General features: G+C 49.9%; 9 protein-coding genes across 9 annotated transcripts; 4 read left to right on the top strand and 5 right to left on the bottom strand.

Annotated features, from left to right (window-relative positions):
• Positions 1 to 418: 418 nt before the first annotated feature.
• On the top strand, positions 419 to 3,016 carry N7517_004595 (acetyl-CoA synthetase-like protein; the record flags this gene model as incomplete). Its single annotated transcript, XM_056722325.1, has 2 exons — positions 419 to 862; positions 920 to 3,016. 2 exons carry the CDS (start codon positions 419 to 421, stop codon positions 3,014 to 3,016), a joined length of 2,541 nt encoding a protein of 846 aa, XP_056578575.1.
• A 1,203-nt stretch (positions 3,017 to 4,219) lies between these two features.
• N7517_004594 (acetyl-CoA synthetase-like protein) lies at positions 4,220 to 8,590 on the top strand (the record flags this gene model as incomplete). Its single annotated transcript, XM_056722324.1, has 1 exon — positions 4,220 to 8,590. One exon carries the CDS (start codon positions 4,220 to 4,222, stop codon positions 8,588 to 8,590), a length of 4,371 nt encoding a protein of 1,456 aa, XP_056578574.1.
• Positions 8,591 to 9,397: 807 nt separating this feature from the next.
• On the top strand, positions 9,398 to 10,810 carry N7517_004593 (MCT family MFS transporter; the record flags this gene model as incomplete). The annotated part of the gene is made up of 3 exons (XM_056722323.1): positions 9,398 to 9,692; positions 9,740 to 9,832; positions 9,891 to 10,810. The coding sequence occupies 3 exons, from the start codon at positions 9,398 to 9,400 to the stop codon at positions 10,808 to 10,810; spliced, it is 1,308 nt and encodes a 435-aa protein (XP_056578573.1).
• Positions 10,811 to 11,159: 349 nt separating this feature from the next.
• N7517_004592 (zinc finger MYND domain-containing protein) lies at positions 11,160 to 11,789 on the bottom strand (the record flags this gene model as incomplete). Its single annotated transcript, XM_056722322.1, has 1 exon — positions 11,160 to 11,789. The coding sequence occupies one exon, from the start codon at positions 11,787 to 11,789 to the stop codon at positions 11,160 to 11,162; it is 630 nt and encodes a 209-aa protein (XP_056578572.1).
• Positions 11,790 to 12,217: 428 nt separating this feature from the next.
• Positions 12,218 to 16,270, top strand: N7517_004591 (uncharacterized protein; the record flags this gene model as incomplete). Its single annotated transcript, XM_056722321.1, has 2 exons — positions 12,218 to 12,841; positions 12,899 to 16,270. 2 exons carry the CDS (start codon positions 12,218 to 12,220, stop codon positions 16,268 to 16,270), a joined length of 3,996 nt encoding a protein of 1,331 aa, XP_056578571.1.
• A 73-nt stretch (positions 16,271 to 16,343) lies between these two features.
• N7517_004590 (putative aminotransferase) lies at positions 16,344 to 17,639 on the bottom strand (the record flags this gene model as incomplete). The annotated part of the gene is made up of 1 exon (XM_056722320.1): positions 16,344 to 17,639. The coding sequence occupies one exon, from the start codon at positions 17,637 to 17,639 to the stop codon at positions 16,344 to 16,346; it is 1,296 nt and encodes a 431-aa protein (XP_056578570.1).
• A 682-nt stretch (positions 17,640 to 18,321) lies between these two features.
• Positions 18,322 to 19,022, bottom strand: N7517_004589 (SIMPL domain-containing protein; the record flags this gene model as incomplete). The annotated part of the gene is made up of 2 exons (XM_056722319.1): positions 18,322 to 18,561; positions 18,621 to 19,022. 2 exons carry the CDS (start codon positions 19,020 to 19,022, stop codon positions 18,322 to 18,324), a joined length of 642 nt encoding a protein of 213 aa, XP_056578569.1.
• Positions 19,023 to 19,209: 187 nt separating this feature from the next.
• N7517_004588 (GFA family protein) lies at positions 19,210 to 19,795 on the bottom strand (the record flags this gene model as incomplete). The annotated part of the gene is made up of 4 exons (XM_056722318.1): positions 19,210 to 19,460; positions 19,521 to 19,584; positions 19,651 to 19,697; positions 19,744 to 19,795. 4 exons carry the CDS (start codon positions 19,793 to 19,795, stop codon positions 19,210 to 19,212), a joined length of 414 nt encoding a protein of 137 aa, XP_056578568.1.
• Positions 19,796 to 20,390: 595 nt separating this feature from the next.
• On the bottom strand, positions 20,391 to 22,288 carry rlmA (SRF-type transcription factor RlmA; the record flags this gene model as incomplete). Its single annotated transcript, XM_056722317.1, has 3 exons — positions 20,391 to 21,962; positions 22,018 to 22,186; positions 22,233 to 22,288. The coding sequence occupies 3 exons, from the start codon at positions 22,286 to 22,288 to the stop codon at positions 20,391 to 20,393; spliced, it is 1,797 nt and encodes a 598-aa protein (XP_056578567.1).
• Between the last annotated feature and the right edge of the window lie 1,335 nt (positions 22,289 to 23,623).

Below are 23,623 nucleotides of genomic sequence, written 5' to 3'. Positions count from 1 at the left end.
CTACTTTGATTATGAAGGGAAGTGTCATAGAAATTCAGGTATTTTAATTCTTCTGCCGGTTTTAATTCAGGCCGCCACACCCAAACTATGCATCAAGGCATCAAAATTTACCGGAAATAGGGTTTAGGCAGCTGGCGCCTATACCGCTGGGTAGATACCTGCTTCAATGCATAGCCATGCATAGTGCGACGAAGTACAAGGTATGGGCCTAGCATTCCGCCACATTCGGACCAGCGGTGAGACTTGAGGGAGACAATCCAAATACTGGAAGTATGTATTTTCGGTGCTCGTCCGTGGATATATTGATAGGTTACTCTGGTGGATTGCACTTAATCTTTACCCATTTCCCAAAAACAACGTCTACCTGCTGTTGGCTGATTGAGCCATTGGATTCTAAAAGACTTTTTTATCATAAGACATGGAGGCCGAATTCTGTATCACGCACGTCGACAATGACACCGTCTCGAACCAGCAGCCGATGAAGGAGACGGCCATAACATACCTGACAGCCCAGGCTGAACTCAACAGGCTGACGAAGGATGGGCTGTCCACAATTCCACTCATAGCATGGGCTGTTGTGGTCCACAAGTTCACTGACACGGACACTGTCAGCTTTGGTGTTCATTATATCTCTTCAAGCAAGGCCACCGAGGAGAAAACCAGGAGACAGAGTTCCATCTGTGTAGTGAGCATTGATCCTGAGGCTCGGGTGAGAGACTTCTTATTGGGGAATAAGCACAAATTAGAGCCCCTTGGGTTGGAATCCCGGCCTGAAGTGAGCACGGCTATTTTGTTTCATCAAGGAGAGAGGGACTTGGAGGAAACACTTAGTGTAATCTGCCACTCAAGATGCAAAGACCATGTAAGGATTTCTATCGAGTATCCGTGTTAATTAAATAGGCACTGACATAATCATTAGCGTTACGATGTCCTGATTGCCCTGAGTGTGAACGATGAAAATCCAACGGCAAGACTGTATTATAGGTCACCTGCTATATCCGAATCCCGCGCCAAACGTCTCCGGGGTAACATGGCAGAGGCAATCCAGTGGCTCGTGAAGAACCCCGAGCAGAAGATGCGAGAAGCAAAAGTCTTCAGTCCCGAGGATTATCACCAGATCGCTCAGTGGAACAACAAGTCTTATTTTGACCAACTGGACGGCCAAATTATCGACGCCATCATAGATCAGCATGCTCTTTCAAATCCCACTGCCGCCGCAATCCACTCCTGGGATGGCAACCTGACCTACGCCGAACTGAAGAGCCTGTCATTGAAACTGGCTGCCCATTTACAATCCCTTGGAGTCTGTCCGGGTGACATGGTGCCTCTGTGTATGGAAAAGTCCCTCTGGGCGATCGTCGCAGTGCTAGCTGTGATTAGATCTGGGGCTGCATTTGTCCCACTGGAAGCCCTCCAACCTACAAAGCGACTTGAAGGAATTATCGATCGAGTGAATGGACGTGTCATCCTCGCATCTCCTGCACACGCTGCCAGCTTAGAGCGCGCGGAAAGAACGGTAGTCCGCGTCAGTGCAGATGCTATGGCGCAACTATCTCCCCCAGAATACACCACCCCACAGCGAACAGCAAGCTCTACTGCCTATATCCTCTTTACCTCTGGTAGCACCGGCCGCCCAAAAGGCTGCATAATGAAACATAGCGGACTGACAGGCTTCGCTGCACACGCGCTACCCCTCCAAATTACCCGCAACAGCCGGGTCCTCCAGTTCGCCTCCTACAGCGTGCACGCATCCCTCGTTGAAACCTTCTGTGCCCTTTCCGTCGGTGGCACACTTTGTATCCCTACAGACCATGACCGAATGAATGATCTACAGGGTTCCATCAACCGGATGGGCGTTACTTGGACGACCATGACGCCGTCGACGTTGAAGACGCTTGATACCCAGAATCTGCGGAGTATGCAAACGATTCTCACGGGCGCTGAGGCTATCCCGAAGAATGCGTACGAGATCTTCGAGGGTGGATTTTGGTTGCTTATTGGGTATGGTATGACGGAATGGGGAGGGATTCTGAGTGCGCAGAATCCTGGGACAAGGGATACGATGAATATTGGGGAGGCGTTTCTTGGTAGTATCTGGCTTGTTGATACCGATGACCATACTCAGCTTGTGCCTGTTGGTGCAGTGGGCGAGTTGCTTATTGAAGGGCCTTACCTTGCGCATGGGTATCTAGATGACGAAGAGAAAACAGCTGAGGCGTTTGTTGTTGATCCGGTATGGTTGCGGCAGTTTCGCGGGGACGCCTGTCCCCAACGGAGACTATACAAGACAGGCGACCTCGCCAAGTACGAACCCGACGGGACGCTGCGCTACGTTAGCCGCAAGGACAATCAGGTCAAGTTGCGTGGATACCGAATTGAGCTGGAGGAGGTGGAATATCATCTTCGGCAGTGCTGGGATGGGATGGAGCATGACGCCGTTCTTCTTGCGGATGTAGTGGTTCCAGCGGAGAACTCGGCCTCGCCATCACTCATGGCATTCATTCTCGACCAAGGAGAATTCACGGCCACAGATTCGTCGCTTTTCATGACACCAGATGAACAGTTCCATCTACGCGCGCGGAAGGCTGTGTCGAAACTGCGCGAACAACTCCCAGGCCACATGGTCCCAACCGTCTACATCCCCCTATCATATGTGCCAATGACAGTCTCCCGAAAACTCGATCGAAGAGCCATACGGACCCAAGCCGCCACACTCAGCAAGCATCAGCTACTACGTTACCGAACCGAACCAAAGACTGGAGAGAACGAAAAGGCCCAGCCATCCTCTATCGCCGAGCTAGCCCTTCATCGAATGTTCGCTCTCCTACTTGACCTCGAACCTACGGAGATTGGAGTCAATGATAGTTTCTACGTGCTTGGAGGCGACTCGATTGGAGCAATGCAGCTAGTTTCTATGTGCCAGGCGGAAAATATACCGCTGACCGTGCAGGATTTGTTTGAGAAAGAGACTATTGCGGGGCTTGCAGATGCTGTAGAGAGGAATCGCTTGAATTAGAAGAGATTTGTCTCCTCTCTCATGGTTGAAGCCAAAAAAATGCGCAGGTCATGACCGGTTAAGATGTAACGCTATACATGGAGAAATTTACCAAGAACTGCCGGCCGGTCTGCAACGCACTACGCATAATCCATCAGCTGGATCCGTGTATTGACTTAGGTAAACAATTGTAAATTGGTTAACGTATTTCATTCGGTGGCGTGGCCGATTAGCTAGTGAAATACGCTAACTAGTTAACTACATGTAGTTAAGTTTACCTCATTGACTCCACCGTTGCGGTTCGGCCCGCATGGGCTCACCGCACTAGCTGCGCCTTACGAGGAAATGCAGCCCCCGCCCTCCTTACCTATGTACATAGCACTCGGTGGCGTCCATTGCTTCCCTGTGTAACCCTATATCTATTCGCTAAGCCAATATAGCATATATAATACGGTTTTAACTAATGTAACACAGACGTGTGGCACTGAGAATGCGCATATCCTACATGCCCTGTCCCAGACCGCCTCGCCGAATACCCGGGAAACCAGAACACCAGCAGGAGGACATTGAACCATGGATACCTCCCTTACTTTCTTGTAGGTAGTACTAAATGTTTCTACGGTGACGTAGCCTGCAGTTGCCAAAGAATGTTGCATAACAGTAACCTCAAAACCTGTTTCACAGTCTATCTCCCTAGCGTAGCCCATATGAATCAATGCAATGTAATACACCCAGTGATATACGCGCATTTATTCTCAGGGTTGGGCATAGTTAGGCCCCCTAAAGGGTGGAGACCTGCAACTCGTAGCCGGACTACAGCCAATCCACTCTCCTGTCCGGTCGTGTCCTCCGTGCACGCGAGGTGAAATACGAGTCCGATGGTGGTATTATTGGGTCCCAAAAGGAAATACTGTCCGTTGAGTGTTGATACATGTCTCTGATCTCCAATGCGCCGTGGGCGAGGAGAGGAGAGTGAGGTGTGCGTCTGTGTGCTCCAGGTACGTTGGGTACCATACTACCACCAATGTAGGGCTCGTGTAAGTGGAGAATGGGTTCATGCATCAAATTATGTTGTACAAAGCCACCTTCTCTTCGAGAATCAGATCCTATAATTCTTTGAAAAAAGGAATGAAAGAAGGAAGGAATACCCAGCACCAGTAGACTTGACAAGATCTCATCTCATCCAAAATCCATCATCTTCAATCAAGAGTCAATCGATCAATCATGGCGCAGCCGAATCCCCCATCACCCAGCTTCAAACGAGTACACCGGGTGTCCCCAGTGCAATCCCGCTTCTGGTTCGCCGAGCAATACATGTCCGACCCGACGCAAGCCAACATGGCCGTGGCCTACAGAACCACCGGTGACTTCGACGTCCAGCGGTTTGAATGTGCCCTAAAAGAAGTCCTGCCACGGCACGAGACGCTGCAGACTGCAATTTTCATGGATCCAAGCACGCGTGAGTTGTTGCAGGGCGTGCGTGTTGAGCCGGCGCCCTCTTTCGAGTACATCGAGGAAGATCTCGTCGGGGGTCTGTACACGCGGGAGATGGAGAAGGCGAAGGAGATTGTGTGGAGAATGGATCAAGGAGATGCGTTCCGGGTTACGGTATTTCCCAACAAGCATGCCCAATCTGGAGGAGAAGAAGGCGGGAGAGAGTATCTGATCCTCTTCTACTTTCACCACCTCGTGATTGATGGGTACAGCTGGTCTATTTTCCTCAAGGAGTTGAGTCTGGCCTACCAGCAGAAACCGCTGGCGGCGGTACCGCCGCCGTATACGGACTATGCGGACGCGCAGTATCGGGCGATCGAATCGGGCGATCTGGATCGGCAGTTCGAGTACTGGAGAGAGAATTTGATGCCACTTCCTGAGCCGAGTTCCCTGCTCCCCTTTTCGCGCGTGAAGGAGCGAGTGGCCTCGAAAGATTTTGCGAGCCACACGATCACGATGGAAATAAGTGCGGCATGTACAGAGCGGGTTAAGGTCTTATCGCGCACATTGCGCAGTTCGCCCTTCCATTTCCATCTCTCTGTGATTCAAGTTCTTCTCTGTCGTCTGCTTGGAACAGAGGAGATCTGCATCGGCGCCACAGATGCCGGACGATCTGATCATCGCTTCGCGCGCACACTGGGTTTCTTTGTGAATACACTCCCCCTTCGACTCCGTTTAGACAAAGGCGATACATTCACCGATGTTTTCCGACGCACAGCTTCTACTGCGATCGCAGCACTAAGCAACTCGGCCATACCTTTCGGCATGCTCACAGACAGACTAAAGGTCCCACTCAACTCAACACACACGCCGCTCTTCCAAATCATGGTAAACTACCGCATGGGCGAGACACTCAGTTTACCTCTGGGCAAGACTGCATCGCTTCAGTATGTTGATGCTGTGCAGGCGAGACTGCCTTATGACATGGGCATCAATTTCACGCCTTCAGAGACGGGTCCATGGCTGCTCGAAATTGACAGCCGGAACTACTTGTACACTCGGCAGAGCGTACAGATGTTTTCAGAGATGTATGCTCATCTTCTGGAGAGTGTTTGTGAGGATCAGTCTCTAGCTGTCGATCAGTATGCATTGTTTCCCAAGCCTGTCATTGACGCGACCCTTCGTCTCGGGGAAGGCGAGATTGTTGATTATGGGTGGCCGGAAACCCTGGTTGAGCGGATTGATGATATCACAAGGGATCATGCACAGGCTGTCGCGGTGACAGATGATACAGGTTCTTATACCTACACAGAACTGGCAGCGCGTGTAAATGCAATTGCCTCTGCACTCGTTGATAGCGGAGTTGGACCCGGGTCGCGGATTGCTATCTTTTGCGAACCCTCGATTGAAGCTATCGCAGCTATGCTAGCGGTGCTTCGGGTCGGCGCAATCTATGTTCCTGTGGATGTTAGCTTTGTAGCAGCGCGCCAGGCGGCTATGATAGAGGATTGCCAGCCGTCGGTGATTCTCTGCCAGACAACGACTGTACAGAGAGTGAATCAGTTTAGAAGTCAAGAGACACTCGTTCTCCATGTTGATGATATTCAAGCAGACGATAGCCTCGCTCCGACTCCCATCAGAGGCACCTCCGCATCTCTGGCCATGATCCTCTACAGCAGCGGTTCAACCGGAAAACCCAAAGGAATCATGCTGCAACAGGGCCTCTTCACAAACTGGATCGCCTCCCATGGGGGCGCAACATTCTCCTCCCGCCCGGAGACGGTCCTCCAGCAGAGCTCCCCGGGGTTCGACATGGGTGTCGCACAGGTGTTCCTGGCGCTCTGCTTCGGCGGGAGTTTGGTGATCGTACCGCAGCAGATGCGGTTCGACCCGATTGCCATTTCGCGGTTAATGGTCGCAGAGCGCGTGACGATGACTATGGGCACACCCGCCGAGCACACGATGCTCCTCCGGTACGGGGCGGAGTTCCTGACGCTGCTAAGGTCATGGCGATATGCGATTATCGGCGGTGAGCTTGTCACGGACCACCTAGTCAGAGAGTTCCAGGCGCGGTTGGGGGCGCGGTTTTCTCCTGAAATTACTATTGTATATGGGCCCACTGAAGCAGGGGGTGTCTCGATTTGTTCAGCAGCCCCAGTGTCAGGAGGTAAAGAGCCAACGACCACCATGGTAGTAGGCAATGTTGGTAGGGCCCTACCCAACACAGCACTATACATTGTGGATGAACACCTCAACCTCCTCGGTCCCGGCTTCCCCGGCGAAGTCTGCATTGGCGGTGCGGTCGTCGCCCTGGGCTACCTGGACGCTTCGATGGCGAAGGAAAAGTTCCTCGACAACCCCTTCGCCTCAGATGAATACCGCGCGCGCGGGTGGACAAAGCTCTACAAAACAGGAGACCAAGGTCGACTGCTCGAAGATGGCTCACTTGTATTCATCGCCCGGATGACCGGCGAAACCGTCATCAAACTACGCGGAATCCGTGTGGACCTTGAGGAGGTCTCGCATGCGATCTTAGCAGCGGCGCCCGATCTGATTTCACACGCTGTTGTGTCGCCCAGAGGGGAGGGTGAGTCGCGATTACTCATCGCGCATGTGGTTCTCGCGCCTGGCAAGGCTGTGACTCAGGGCCAGCTTCGGAATATCGTGGCTGAGCTTCCCCTGTCTCAGTCCATACGCCCGAGTATTCTCATTCCCGTCGATACCATTCCGACGACGTCGAATGGCAAGGTCGATCGGAAGGCATTGGCGATGCTCCCGCTGCCTGAGATCAAGTCCCCTGCTGGTCCAGAAACCGACCAGTCTTTTACGCTTGCGGAGGCCGAGCTGAAGGTATTGTGGGAGCAAGTCCTGCAGGGGAGCTCTGTCCCAGGAATGGCGATCCAGCCAAGGTCCGATTTCTTCTCCGTGGGAGGCACGTCGGTCCTTCTGGCCAAGTTGCAAGGGCTCATTCGGCAATCAATGACAATAACCATCCCCCTCGCCGAGCTATTCAAGGAAAGCACGTTGGGGAAGATGGCCCGAATGCTGAGCTCCAAACGGGCGCACATCACTGATGACACGATCAACTGGGACGAGGAGACAAAGGTACCCGAACATTTCCTCAAGTATCAACCCCAAGGGTACTGCCAGGACGAACACCCACGCACTGCAGGCACTGCAGGCACGATCCACGAAGTCCTCTTAACAGGCTCGGCCAGCTTCATCGGCAAAGCAATCCTGCACTCCCTCCTCTCGAACCCCACCATTACGACAGTCCACTGCATTGCTGTCGAACCCGAACAGATATCCTCCCTCCCACCCTCCGACCGCATCACAGTCCACCCGGGCCTGCTAATGGACTCCTCCCTCGGCCTTTCCCAGGATACCCTAAACCACCTCTCCACCACCATCGACCTCATCATCCACGCCGGCACGTTCGGCAACTGCATGAACCGCTACGCTTCTTCGCGAACCCCAAACTTCCACTCAACAATATTCCTCGCCGAGCTTGCCCTCCGTGCACACGTACCCGTGCACTACATCTCCTCGAACCGTTTGACCCTGCTCTCCGGCGTCACATCATACCCGCCGATCTCAGTTTCGGAGTACGAGCCTCCAACTGACGGCTCCGACGGCCTCATCGCTTCCAAATGGGCTAGCGAGGTCTTCCTTGAGCGTGTGGCGAAGAAAACAATGTTGAATGTGTGTATCCATCGCCCTTGCTATATTATTGGTGAGGAAGCGCCGAACACAGATAGCATGAACTGTATCGTGCGGTTTTCGAGGGAGCTGGGCGCCTTCCCTGCGCAGGAGGGGATGTGTGGGTATCTCGATTTTAAGGAGGTTAAAGAAGTTGCTGCTGAAATCATTCGGGAGGCATTGAAAGTAAATTCTGGTCCTGGTTCTCTATTCAAGGACGGAAAGGGGCCGGGCGCATTACGGATCAAGCACTATTCGAGCGGAGTGAAGGTCCCCCTTGGAGAGTTGGGTGAGCGTCTAAGTCAGCTTTATGGAGGCAGTTATGAGAAGATTAGCACGCAAGAGTGGTTAGAAAGGGCTGGCCGGGTCGGTATGGACCCTCTTGTTCGGGTATTTATGGAGGCCGTCATTGAGACGGGGGAGAAGAGGTCATTCCCCTATTTGGAGACAGGAGATGTGTGAGTGCGTTGACCTAGCCAAAGGTGCGGCTCACGAATCCCTGGGATGCTGGTAGGATAGATAGTGATCAAGTTTTGAATCAATTTATGCAAAGACCCTGTCCTGTCTAATGAAAGTCTGGAAGATAGTTCGCTATCATAGGCAATTCTTTCTGTAACTATAATAAGTGGTACACCTCAGTCTAGGAAGGATCGGTCACGGCTCCGGAGACAAGGTAGAAGAGTCGAGACATAATATGACGGCAGCTCGTAGGTAGAGCAGTCAACTCATTTCACTTTGACCGGTTTGCCCAAAAATCCCACAAGGGAGAGGAGAGTATCAAGGTAACCCAATTCGAATAGTAAATCTGCAAAGCATATCACAGGCTTGCTACACACATCCATTATATTTTCAAAGCTGCAGAGCAGATGTACTATCTCGAACAGTATGTCCAAATCTCCGTCACTCAACATGTTCTCCTTTACTGTAGTAGGATATTGAGTTTGTTGTCTTTTATTATAGTTCCAATATATTAGGCCAAAGTCATTCACCCAGAGCCAGTTGAGTTGAACAAAGGAGGACCTACTTTAGTAACCCGAATGCAGTGGACTGGTCTGCAATAATCAATGCATCTGTGGTCTTAGTACGGAGTAGATCACCCGCCGTTCCATTCTTGGTATCAAAGAGCAATGTACAGAGGAACCCCCAGCCTTATCCCATGCAAGGGGCTTATTTTGACTGCCCTTCCCGAGGGCTTTTAATAAAGAGCCGGGGGACTGTCTGAGAATCCCCCCTGCCAAACCGAGTTGAATCTGCTGCATACACTTCACAATGAACACTATGGTAAAAGAAACCACCGCCCATGAGCACGAGGCAGTCTCACCGCCTATGGAATATGTATCTGCTGACGACTCGCCCGATTCATTTCCGGATGGAGGTTTGCATGCGTGGCTCGTGGTTCTGGGCTCATGGTGCGCTTGTCTACCATCTTTCGGGCTCATGAACAGCACTGGCGTATTTGCCGACTGGCTTTCGACCAATCTGCTGAGCGAGTACTCGCACTCGTCAATATCCTGGATTTTCAGCGTGTATATGTTCTTCTTATTAGTTGGTGGTGTTCAGTTTGGTACGTCCGTCTCACCGCTAGCAAGAGCACGATTAACGAGGGTTTAGGGCCGATATTCGATCGTTATGGGCCGAAGCACTTGCTTGTTTTCGGCACGATTGGTCTCACGACGGCTGTTATGGTATTCAGTGTCTCAAAAGGTATGTGACAGCCGTCGTGTCAAGCCCCTCCCCCTCCTACCCTCTAATTGTCCGATAGAATACTACCAGTTCATGCTCGGCTTCGGCGTCCTCGGGGGGATCTCCGCATCCATGGTCTTTACCCCCAGCGTCTCCATCGTAAACCACTGGTTCTACACCGGTCGTGCCCTCGCCACAGGGATCGTTGCAACGGCCGGAAGTATCGGCGGCATCATCTTCCCACAAATTTTCAACGCTCTCGTGTCTTCGGCAGGGTTCGGCTGGGCTATTCGCACCCTCGGCTTCATTACTCTCACCCTTTGCAGCACTGGCGCGCTCCTCCAGCGATCACGCCTCGAACACCGCAAGACAAGCCGCCGGACAGTTGATTTCCGCCCCCTCCGTGAACCAGTTTTTACCTTGACTACCCTTGCAATTATGTTCGCTGACATCGGCGCCACCATTCCGCTAACATACCTCACCTCGTATGCGCGCGCAAATGGCATGACTATAACCCAGTCCTACACGCTCATGTCAATTCTCAACGCAACCTCTATTCTTGGCCGGCTTCTCCCAGGCTATGCAGCAGATCATTACGGTCGTTTTAATGCCATGGTCGTGACGACTGCCGTCTCCGGGATCCTCACGCTCTCACTCTGGCTGAAATCAGGGTCGAACGGGGCCGCCGTCAACAGCTATGCTGCTCTTTTTGGGTTCTGGAGCGGCTCGGCTATTAGTCTCAGCCCTGTATGCGTGGCGCAGATTTCCAATACCGAAGACTTTGGGAAAAGGTACGGCACGGCGTATATCTTTGTGGCGCTGGGCGTGCTTGTGTCGTTGCCGATTGCCGGGGAAATTCTTAACGTGCAGAGTAGCGATGGGGTGGAGAAGTATTGGGGATTAATTCTTTTTTGCGGGTTGGCTTATATCGTCTCGGTAGTGCTGTTCGTTTGCGCCAGGGGACTCGGTACGCGGTGGGCGGTGCGGAAGATATATTAGATTGGGTGGAGTCAATTCTACATGACACTCGTCGAGGTCTGCCACTACCAGAAACTTCACCTACAGTCTGTATAGCTCGCTTGGAGTGCACCATAATGCGAGTTCCTTCTAAACGCCGCAAAAATAACCGACAAGCAGAGCAGTACTTGATTTGATAATAATATTGGTATAATCACATAAGCTATTCTATTCTATTCTATTCAAGAAATCCTTTTGTACAAATACAAAAATACAAAAATAGAGCCAAGACATAAGCTCCTTTCACCGCGCCACATAGGATATCAAACGAATTGGTTCCAAATACCGTAGAGACAGGTTAGAAAAAAAGGAGGTCAAGGAGTCATGAAAATCAATCAATACCAGGGACACATTCCGGACCGTGAGCCTCAGCGTTCGCGGTTTGACATTCCCTCGAGCAATACGAGACTTGCAAGCACCGAGAACACGGCTGCAGGGGCTTATCCATCGACGGAGTAAACCCACAATTCATACAGATCATCTCGACATTCTCAGCACCGTCATCCGGGAGATCAAACATAGCCATTGCTTCCACCAAGGCCTTGCTCCACCGAGTCCAGCAAGCCTCGGCACTGCGAAGCTCTTCGGCGGTAGTGACGGCAACATCACACAGCTCGCGTCTGATTCCAATTTCCTGGCACCTGCGGGAGACGGCCTGCGCAAGGCTCTCGTCGGTGGTGCTCCAAGTGAACGGCGCGAATGGTTCCATGTTGCTGCCCATCTGGGGAATTACGCCCGGCTCATCGAATCGGTTGACGAATGCCTCCAATAGCAAAGGCACAATGATTTTGGCCTGAGCGTCAGGTGAGAGAGGGGAAATTTGGGATCGGCCCTCACACTCATGGTGGTTGTTGTAGGGATTTGCGAAGAATACAGCTTCGCCTGGGACTCCGGGAAGAGCCTTCACGGCGAAATGGGTTGCGTTTGCCGGATGCATCCCGCCCCGGGCGCTGGAGAGCATTGAAGCGGACTAATTGTGAGGCAGTAACGCTTGTCATTGTTCAGGATTATTATGATGGGAAAAGAACGATGATGTTTTGAATTCTCCGAGTTTTGTTACGTTCAATTAGCCTTGGGCGATCCACGGGTGGAAAGGCTTGGCACCGTGATGCTCTCCCGTCCTTTTCTTTACTCTTCATCTCTCACCAGAAAGGCTGTAATGTCTTGCAAATTGCTCCCAATGTGGTTATATCGTACACCCAATCAATTACCTCAATCTTGGCAGAGAGGGGTAATATGTCAGACACCAGACTGGTCTAGTCCTAGGCCAAGCATTGGGCGCCCAAGATGGGGCAGCTGAGGATATTACTATCATCCTCCCGTCTCCCCCCCCCCCATTTATACCGGCCGCCGCTCAGATTCTGGTTCAACGACCTGTTTTCAGTCAAGATGAGGCGACTTCTGAAATTCAAACGCAGAGAGGCAAGCAATGGTGATCCCCAGGGGAACAGCGCGATCACTTCTTCACCGCCTATGGAGTCAGAGAAGATCGCACCTTCTACAACTTCAAGGCCTGCTTCCAGCCTCAAATTACAGCCTGCCGGACCTTCAGTGGGGGCTGCTAGTTCTTCTCCGACCACTGTGGGTGCCGCACAGTCAAAAAGTGAGCAAGATGTAGCGTCTATCTCGCCCTCTACAGGTTCCTCGCCCCCACCATATTCCAGCACGAGCCAGGACAATGACACATGGAGTCGCGCTTACGAATTGGCTGCGAACCGAGAGCCAGATTTGATGAGAGATTACGCGAATCACCTAGCCTCTCTACAGCCTAACTCCACAACTAAAAGAAATATATCGAGCTCGGATTTTGTCGAAGATGTTGTGAATCAGCTATTGGAAGACAGACAGAAGAAACAATGGCGGCTTCCTCTCTTGGGAGATAATGTCATTATTCGAAAGCAAGTCGAGAAATTGACAAAAGTTCTCTTATGGTCTGATCCTGTCATCAAACGTGCTGTTAGCTTTCAACCATATGCGGCGCTTGCATGGTCCAGTGTTTCCATCCTTCTTCCTGTAAGTTTGATATCTCTTGCTCTGAAATTGCATGCTTATACATATATATATATATAGCTAGTGGCAAGTGCTGCCACACCGAACGAGGCTATGCTGAAAGGGTTCAACTCGATCAGCGATGTTCAAATCTATTGGACAATTTTCGAAGAGACTTACTTGACTTCCGCCCATCGAGAACATTACGAAAACCTAATTGAGCCTTTGATCAAGCTCTATTCGCACATTATCGAATATCAAGCCCGTGCTATATGCCATCTGTCGAAGGCTCAACTTTCCCGGGGGTGGCAGAATGTGACGGGTTGGAATGACTGGGCTGGAAAGACGGGCGAGATTGAAGCTTTATCAACGGCTCACAGCAGCCTAATCTCGCTCGATAACGAGAAAGAGGTTCGAGAGCGCTGGGATCGCCAACTACGTGAAATTCAAGAGTCAAGTGCTATCCTCAAAGAGATTCAACAAGTCCTCGATGAAAGCAGAAGACAAACCCAGCGGAACTACGAGGGCCAGGCGGAAAAAGAGCTCCTACAAGATCTAGCCTCCGATTATGAAGGCTACAAAGATTTCAACCGACTCAGAGTTCAAGGCACATGTGAATGGTTTTTCAACGATGATAAGTTCTGCAAGTGGCGCGATAGTAACACATCTGGACTTCTGTGGCTCTCTGCTGGCCCTGGATGTGGAAAATCAATTTTGTCGCGATCGCTCATTGACGAACGTAGACTGTCCTTGAACGTCACAACTTCGACCGTTTGTCACTTCTTTTTCAAAGATGGCTACGAAGACCGCATGTATGGCGTCAATGCTTTATGTGCAGTACTTCACCAGCTATTTACTCGCGACTCGAGCGGTACCCTGATAAAGCTAGCTCTGCCTGCTCACAAGAACTACGGCAAAGCTCTTACAAGGAGCTTCTCTGAACTATGGAATATCCTTCTTGCTTGTGCCAAGAGCCCTCACGCCGGAGAAGTTATTTGCATCTTCGATGCTCTGGATGAATGCGAGAAACAAAGCAGGTTGCAACTGATCAAAAAACTCGAAGAGTTCTATTCCCAACCACACGGTTCTTCGGCATTATCTTCGAAGCTCAGCTTCCTCATAACCAGTCGACCATATGCTGATATAGAGAGAGATTTTAAAGGTTTCTCTACAGCAGAATACCTGCATTTTGACGGCGATAAAGAGTCTCCTGCTATCAGGTGGGAGATTGACCTGGTCATTGATGAGCATGTGAGCCAAATTGCAGGCAACTTCACCCTTGATGATCAACAGGAGATCTCTAAACGCATCAAAAGCATGGAGAACCGCACCTACTTATGGCTTCATGTCATCTTTGAAACAATCAAAGAGGATCCGAGCCGCCACGGGAAGCGATCCAGCATCCAAAAGCTATTGAACAATATACCATCAAAGTTATCCGAGGCGTACGAAAAGATTCTAAGCCGAAGCAAATGTCAAGAAGAAACCGAGCGTCTTCTTGAGATCATCCTTGCCGCGGCGCGACCTCTAACTCTTGACGAGGCCAATGTCGCCTTGACATTGGCTTTAGCTGAAGAAACTTTCAACTCACACGCAACCTTGGAGGATGATCTATGGCCTAAGAATAATTTTGAAAGCATTGTCAAAGGTTTAAGTGGCCTCTTCATCAGCGTTCACGATTCAAAGCTGTTCCTCATTCACCAAACGGCAAGAGAGTTCCTCATTGACCCTTCGGGGCGGGGTACATGGGAAGGGCGCTTGAGCATGTCTAAAGCGACTAAAACCATATCAAGAACTTGTTTGCAGTTCTTGATGCTCCCTGATCTCCGCGCCCTTGTTGAGGACATAGCCTCTCGGGGTGATAACGGATATGAAGAAGATGGCCCAAACAGGCCTACATTGGACCAAATGTCCCCGTTCTTCCGCTACGCCGCCAATCACTGGTCGTTGCACTTTCTATCCCAGGAAGCCGCAATCATTGACCAGACCCTAAAGGATGCGCGTACACTTTGTAATCGCCACCAGGCATGGGTGTGGGCAGCAACCTCTGGATGGGGCCAGCTGGACTTTCAGGACATGACAGATTTGTCTTTGGCAAGTTATCTTGGGTTGAAGCAAGTGGTTGAGCATATATTGTCAGAGGAACACATTGATGTCAACTCTGAAAACGAGTCTTCAGCATCGGCACTTTCCGCGGCATGTTCTGCAGGCCAGTCAGATGTCGTCACGCTACTATTGAGCAAAGGTGCCAATTGCAACTCCCGTCACATACGCTATGGCACGGCTCTCCATATAGCTCTACTCTCACGTCAACAGGACATTGTTCCTATCCTACTCAAAAACGGCGCCGATGTCAACAGCAAAGGCGGAGAGTCCGGAACAGCGCTTTACATAGCCACCACTTCCAACTACCCAAATATTGTCCTCGCCCTCCTTGAAAGCGGTGCAGATGTCAACTATAGCGAAGGAATGCACGGAACAGCGCTGGACGGAGCTTGTCGCGAAGGCAACCAGGAAATCGTCAAAATCCTCCTTGACAATGGGGCAGATGTCAACAGCAAAGGTGGATTGTTGGGGACAACGCTTTTCATAGCCTCAAGTCGCAACGAGCCAGATATTGTCCTCATCCTATTAGAAAGGGGGGCAGATGTCAATTATAGACATGAATTGCAAGGAACAGCGCTGCACGGAGCTTGTTACCGAGGAAATTCGGAGATCGTCAAAATCCTCCTCGAGAATGGGGCCGACGCCAACAGCGAAGGCGGACGTTTCGGGAAACCGCTTTACCTAGCCTCAACTGAAAACTACCCAGAGATTGTTACCATCCTCTTAGAAAATGGCGCAGACGTCAATTATTGCGATCCAATGGATGGAACAGCGCTGCTTGGAGCTTGTTGCCAAGGCCACGGGGAAGTCGTCAAAATCCTCCTCGAGAACGGGGCCGTCGATTTCGAACACGGATATTACGGCTCGGCGCTTCACGTAGCATGCAATGATATCGAGGAATCGGACATTGCAATTTGTCTGCTAGAGAATATTGTTTACTCTGACATACGCTATAATCACCAAACTCACGGCACACCACTGCAGACAGCATCTAAGAAAGGCAGGGAGCTTATCGTCAGAATACTTCTGGCGATTGGAGCCGATCCTAACTTCATAGGCAGATATGGTAGCTCAGCAATCGAGGACGCATCATACTATGGGCATCAAGCTATTGTCAAATTATTACTCGAGAACGGAGCTGATGTCAATTTCCAAGGCGAAGGGAAGAGCACAGCGCTTCAGATGGCTGCGGCAGAAGGTCATGGAGAACTTGTTGCATTGCTACTCGAACATGGGGCCGATATCACCATCAAAGGGGAGCTTTATGGCACGGCGCTCGATGCGGCAACTGAACAAGGCCATACGGAAATTATGGAGATGCTAGCTAAGAAAAGTGCTGAGGTTTGATCTAGCATGCGAATCAACTATCCCAAATCCGAACTGATGCATGATTGTTTTGTGGTGATGACATGAGACTATCCTATTCCTCAATTGCTGCGATTATCCTTTCTAAAGCCACGCTCAAATAGTCATGGCCTTGCGTAAACACAATTCGGAACCACCCGTCCTTCTCTGACCCGAACAGAAAGCCGCTGGCTAAGAAGACTTTCTTTTGCAAAAGGCGCTGCATGACTCGTTCCCCGACAACCTCACACTCATCCTCCGGGTGAACCTCGCGGTATTTCTTTCCCAGATTCATCCAGACGAAGAATGCAGCATTGCATCCTGTTGCATATTCAATTCCGTGGTCTTTCAGACAGTTGGCCGTGTATGCATAGGACTCTGACAGCAACTTCTGATTTTGTTGAATATACCGATTTGTGAAATCGAAGTCTTCAAGCAAGAGAGCAGTCAGGTAATCCGTGAGTCCAGAAGCATAAGAATAAAGCGCGGGCCCGGTTAAGGCCATATGAACATCACGGTTTGCCTGGGAAATGATGACGCCAAGGCGGATACCGTTTGCGCCAAAGTCTTTACTCATACCCCAAAGGACATGAACCAATCTCGGGTCGATAATGCCAGTAAGATCAATAGAGAGGGCGGATTCGAATTTGACAGGTGCGGGATGTTCATCGACGGTATTTTCAAAGACGGAAAGAGCATAGATTTCATCACTGATGAGATGAACCTGGTATTTCTGACACAGTCGCATCAATTTGACCAGCACTTCTCTGGAATAGCATCGTCCAAGCGGATTATGAGGATGAGCAAGCATCAAAGCCTTGACTTTCTTGCCAGTTTTCCGATGAAACTCTAGCAATGCTTCTTCGTACTTATCCACACCCTCGAGACTGAGAGGATCCTCTTCGCCAAAACTAACAGGAACCACACAACTCCCCGAACGAAGCGAGATATCAGGAATGAACATCCCGTAGTACGGTCTTCCTAGAAGAATTCCCTCTCCGGGGTCTGCAAATGACCATACAACATGCTCAACCGCAGACGAGACACCGTTGGTCGCCATGATATGGCTGGGCTCGAGAGGTGTGACTGGCTTTAGATTGTAGTTCAAGAAGCCGGCGATGGCGGCCTTTAATCTAGAAGAACCGCATCCGCCGTCGTTGTATGTGAGATACTTTGCGGGTAGGTCGAGCTTCTTGTTGATGAATTTTAAGAGCTCGGAGTGCATCAGTGTGTTTTCTGCTACGCCCACATTAACGTATCCATCGGGGTTTGATGATGCATCCCATGTATCCTTCATCACGTCCCACATGGGGTTCTCGGATCCGGCATCGACGACATCTTGTGCGCGGCGGGAGAGAACTGAGTGAGTCATTTTGAAGCTGGAAGAGTTTTCACGGATTGAGAACACGAGGCCAGATTGGTGGGTGTAGATAATGGGTTGAAAGTAGTTGGCAGTAAGATAAGTTCTTTAAATATCTACAAGCCGGTTACTACCGGCTTCCGCAAATGGTAAGTCTGAATTTAATTTCTCCATATCTGTCATACCCGAAGGGCGTGGGCGGTGACAGCTTCGGGTGTCAATATCATTTAGGGCATCAGAGTCGATATTCTTGGTAAAGCATGAACTCCCTGGTTTATTTTTCTGTTCCGGCTATATCTTATCTAAACCTCTTTCAATGGCATTTTTTTCTTTCTTGACGTCAAATGCCAAGCTTCGTGAAGATGTCCCCGCATCAAACGCCGAACACCGAACTACAAAGGCCTTTGTTCAGAAAATAGTTATGAGAACTACGGACACGGTATTTGAAGTATCACAGATCGACTAGCCTTGTGCAAATTATTAGTTGGGAAAAGTGACCATTGGACATCCCGAAGTACCTAGTCGATCTGTGTTACTACTCCAAGTGCTGTATCCGTCGTTCTTTGCATATCCATTTAATAAAAACAATAGCAAAACCAAGTGTATGTCAACTTTCTAATAAAGCGCAAAACATGCTGGATTCAAAAGTTCACCCCATTTGTAAGCGTTGATTGACCACATCAAACCCCAAAGCCTAAGTATCACCAGATCCAAGATCGCCCACACATTCAAAAGCAACCTCCACACAACAATTCAACACAATATCCTGGGGCGTCAAACTAACTCCACTAGAATGGCGATAGATCGGCCTCTGCGGATATCCCGCAGCATTCATAGTCTGAGGTTCAATTTCCTTGATATCCACCGGCGTCGCCCTCTCAAACCCAGCAGCCTTCGCATACTGATTCGCCTTCATAACAGCATCAAGCACAGCCTATTACGCGACTCCCCACCCATCTTCTGCTTAGTAGCATCAGTGAGGAACCAGCTGACATTATTCAGTTTCGCGTTTGAGTATTCATCGACCTTCACGATAAACTTCTGCAGCTCGTTGAAGTCGCAGAAGATAGCGAAGGTGGTGATGACGGCGTTGTAGATGCGGGGTCGACCATGGCGATTTTCCCTGGCGTCTGCTGTATTGGGGTTCTTGGATACGATGAGGATGGGGCTAGAGGAGAAACTTGATACTGCGGCTTCGGCTTGGGTGGTTTCGGGTTCTTCGCTGGGACATAGGGATTCCAGGAAGTGTCGTAGGAGGCTGGCGGTCACGTTGACGCCGTACGAGACGGTATTTTCCGACTCACCTGTTGATTCTATGGTGATGTAGGCCATGGCTCGTTCTGGGAAGCGGCATTTGGCGGAGTGGCTTCTGAGGGTGATGTTGAGGGATGACATGATGGTTTTTTGATGGGGAAGAGGAAGAATAAGAGGATGCAAATAGGAATTTCGAGGGTTTAAATAGTCCTCGGGATATCGAATGATGGAAGAAACGATGGGGACTTTCGGAGTCTCAAGTAGGCATATGGATGATAAATGTTTGAATTGATTATTCTCGAATTAATATCAATTCCAACCAAGCCATTCAACCAAGCAATTGCTCCTGCTTAGCACCCTCAACAGCAGCAAGATAAGCCGGACGATCCTTAACATAAAATTCGACATCAACCTTTCCCTTGAAATTCGCCTCGCCTCCATCAAGAGTTCCAGCCTTGATGCAAGTCATATCGGGCATGATCTCCAATTCTGTGTAGAGACTTGAGCCGCAGGTCGGGCAGAAGAAGTGCTTATTGATTTTGCCACTGTTTCCCACTCCATCGTAGGAATTGGGGGTGCCTGTATAGGAGGTAGAAAGAATTAGAAAAAGAAATTGATACTGGGGCGAGGTAGATTTACCCTTTGTCACTTTCATGCTGGTGCGGGGAACGACTGCGTTGGAGGTGAATGCGCCGCCAGACCACTATTTGGGATTAGAGATGTTCAAGGTAAGGTGCATTGGTATACAATAGTAAGTCTTGGGGCTCACCTTCTGGCAATCGGTGCAGTGGCACAGAGCGGCCATATACGTGTCAGCTAGTATGTTGTTAGTTCTGGAAGTATATGGATTCGATCAATGTACCTTCGACGGCATAAGTAACGCCACCGCACATGCAGCTTCCAGTAAAAGGCATTTTGAATTGAGATAGTATAAGTAGTATATGCAAAGAATGTGTACCTTAGGGGAATCAAAGAGAAAGCGGGGTCACCTTTTATATGTCCTTTCGGTGTTTGGTCCGATCGAACACCGAACATTTAATAGTGTAAGTTTACTACTTCTACAACGGAATCGATGGCAGGAAAAAAAGATTGGCATCATTCCTAGAAACAAGAACCTGCTTTATGTACATCCAAGAAAGCAGTCAGACCTAACGCCAGGTCTCTACCAACGCGACATTAGAGAGAATCAGAGATAAGAAATAAATGAAGGTAAAAAGTTGACACAAGATAGCAGGTATATCACTTCAAGATCCACGTGAGAGACGTCATTGGAAAGAAAATAAAGGAAAATGGCGAAAGGAATGACAAAAAAAAACCAGGGTATAGAGAGGATACATGACTGCGAGGCTTGATCGAACTAGAAATTGGAGACATTCAAATGCCCCCGGGGCAAAAAGGAGTTATGGGGTATTGACAAGAAAGTGAGATTGTATGTCCACGGGGACAGTTGATCAAAATGCCAGCACTTTACAGTATAGGGACAACTTCCCCAGGGAAGCCAAGCATCATTCATGTTTTTGGTTTTTTATGTGTACCTTCCCCTGCGGATCCACCGTCGGGGCTTTTTCTCTTCTTGTCTTGTTCGTCTTCTCGAGAAAAGCTGGGACCGCTTTGCACTGCCGGAGTCGGGAAGGTAAGGGGACTCGGCAGCATGTTGGAATCTGGGCCGGAGCGGCTGAAGCCCCATTCGGGGAAGAAGCTGGAAGGTGACGGGAGGAGTGCATCGGATACAAAGCGACTCGGCAGGGCGGAGATGGGCGTTTCAATGTTATTCGAGTTATTCCCATTGTTCTGATTCCCACTATTGCTGCCGTAAGAGTCGTTTCGCGTTGTGGAAACGGGTGGAGGCGGTCGCGCAAACGGATTTGGAGGCCCTTGCGCTCCCGCACTCAGTATTGCACCGGCTGATGGCGACGGAGGGGGTAAGACGACGCCCGGGGGTCCAGTTTCGGCACTTCCTTTCGCAGGCGTCGAGGTTTTATTCCCAGCGGAATCGCGTGACGAGTCGGCCGTGGCACTGCCACCATCGGAGGTTTCGCTAGGAATCTGCACCTTCAACTGCGGTCGTTTTGAGGGCAACGGTCCACTGTTAGTTCGGGATGGTGGTTTGATTTTTGGCGCCGGAGCAACTGGCCCTCCACGAGGAGCCTCCGTCGCAGCCCTAACCGGCATTGATTTGGAACCAGGCGAGGCGTGTGGTAGTGCTTCGAGTTTGAGAGAATGGTTATTGTGAGATTCATATGATCCCATTCCAGGCCCGAAACGGGCGAGCACCGATCCTCGATCATCAATAGGCGTGAAAATACTCCGTGATTTTGATAAGGACTTCATTTGGGGCGGCGACTGGCTGTGCTCTGCTTTCATTGCACCCGAGGAATCATCCTGGGGGTGCTCCGAGGCAGTCCGTTCTTGATGACCATCGGGTGCGAACCCTGGAGGCATCGAATTTCTCCCATGTTCCTGCATATATGCCTGCACATGCTGGTGCCCCTGAGGCATTCCTACGGCATGGCTATGCTGTTGGAAATTCTGTTGGCCCTGATGCTGTGCCTGGTGCTGTCCCTGGTGCTGTCCCTGGTGCTGTGGTGGCATTTGCTGTGGCGGTAAACCGTGAGGGTGCATAGGAGGCGTGCCTTGGTGCTGTCCCGGTGGGTGTCCATAGTGCGCAAACTGTCCCGGCCGAGGTTGTTGGTTCATATGAACATTCGGGTTGTACATGGACGGATTCTGCATGTACGTAAACCCGCCATTTTGGGGACCGGGAGGCGGCGGTGTACCATGTTGCTGGGGGCCTAGGTTTGAACTGACTCGGCGAATATGATTCCTTGACGAGGGTCGCGAAGTGCCTTGGGGTTGCGGTGTGCCATGACGTGTCATAGCATGGATCGGGGGTGACGCGGAGGGTGCATGATTCATGTGCTGGAAGGCGGGCTGGTTTTGGAGGTGAGGGGGAATGGCGGGGTGGTTCTGTTGAACTGCTTGGATGTCCTCGGGAGCTGGCGAAACCTCATCTTCCTCCTCGTCGTCGTCTCGCTTACCCGCGAAATCTTCCGGACCTTTATGCTCGTGGGGAGGGCCAAACTGAAAAATTACCAGTTAGAGATTTTCGGGATGGATCGAAGAAGCTTCTACTCACATATTGATAGCGACCAAGAGCATCATGCATGTCACATGATGAGTACTCGTATAGTTTCTTGTTGTGGCCAAAAATGATGACAGCTACGTCAACGGAGCAGAGAACAGCAAGCTCATGAGCCTTCTTAAACAGACCTCCCTTTCGTTTCAGGAATGTGCTGTAATCGAAGCTGCGATCAGTGACTATTATGATCTCAAGTGGGATGATCAACTTACACTGAGCGATTGCGGTCATCCTTGATGGCCTTGATCTCAATCTTTCTCCGACCCATGATGGGCGGCTACGGGCGCATCAATTGCGCACCGATAGCAAGACTGAGAATAGACGGTACAGCAAGCCGCGAAGCGACTTGCGAGATACCTCGCGCGATTATGTTTTAATTACCCAGGATGTAGAATCGACGCGATGGCGATCCTAGCCACGCACAGTGACACACGGGTATGTGAAGAATCTTCGTCTTTTCACAAGAATATCTGAGAGATGGGACTAGTTCAACAAAGGTATGTGAAATGAGGAACCAAGGTCTTTGAAGGTAAGAAACCCTGTAGATACTTGAGGAGGGGGGGCTGGACGCGACTTGGGAAACAATGACCCCCCGGCGTTCAAACAGTAGTGAACCCGAGGAGATTGAATAAAATATTAGAAAACAAGGGAAGACAAAGCCAAAAACGAAGTAAATGATAGTAGCGGAGAAAGGATGATTGACGATGCAGGAAAGGTTGATTCTAAAGATAGAATCGAGGGAAAGACAGGGAGAAGATTTAGTTGCTGACTCATCATTCTATATTTATCCCACTGTCCCTGCAGCTTGTCACAGTGGAGTCTTCTCCTTTAGTTCCTATTGGACAAGTTTAGTTGATCGAAGCTGTTCCTCTTTTGATATTCTCAGCCCTTCATGATGTCAACGGGGAAAGCTCAGGGCATGGACTAAGGATCCACAGAGCTGTCAGATTTATATTTCCAAGCTATGTACAATATATATAGGCTATCCCGGTAATCTAGAAGTGGCCCTACCCTATCTTCCTATAAAGAGTAAAGCGCTAGATCTTATAATCTGACAAAGCCACCATCTAAGATTAAGTTGGAGTTGACATATGTAAGGATGTAATGTAGACAATTTATACTAGACATTTATATGTACCTAAAACATATGTAGGCACCCAGTACTCCGTACAAAGTCCTTATAATCTCTCCCCACTAAAATTGGGCAGGTAATATAGACATATCGACACGTCTGAATGACAGTTCCTCCAATAGAATAGCCCTAATGCCCATAGACATAAAAATATACATAACCTTGGATCCCTAAAACCCTGATCAAATGATCACTATCAGTATCATTCACTTAAAATCCCTTCAGGTCAAGTTCAAGTTCTAAGGAAATAATATAAGAAAAACGTTGAAATCCTTTGTGTGGATGCATCTAACGGAGTCGAGACTCGCGGGTAAGTTTAGTTTCGTTTACCCCTGAGCTTGTGAATCGCTTCGTGTTTTTTTTTCCCCTTCTCTCCCAACCCTTCACTTTTCGTCTCTCCTTTTTCCCTTTTTTTTCTTCTTTTCTCTTCTTTCTGAGGCTGTGGTTTCCACTTTGAGCACAGAGATTCCT

The sequence above is a fragment of the Penicillium concentricum genome (assembly GCF_028827145.1).
Source record: "Penicillium concentricum strain IBT 3081 chromosome Unknown utg000002l_segment0_segment0, whole genome shotgun sequence".
In the NCBI taxonomy this organism is placed as follows: domain Eukaryota; kingdom Fungi; phylum Ascomycota; class Eurotiomycetes; order Eurotiales; family Aspergillaceae; genus Penicillium; species Penicillium concentricum.
This window is presented reverse-complemented; position numbering and strand designations above follow the sequence as displayed.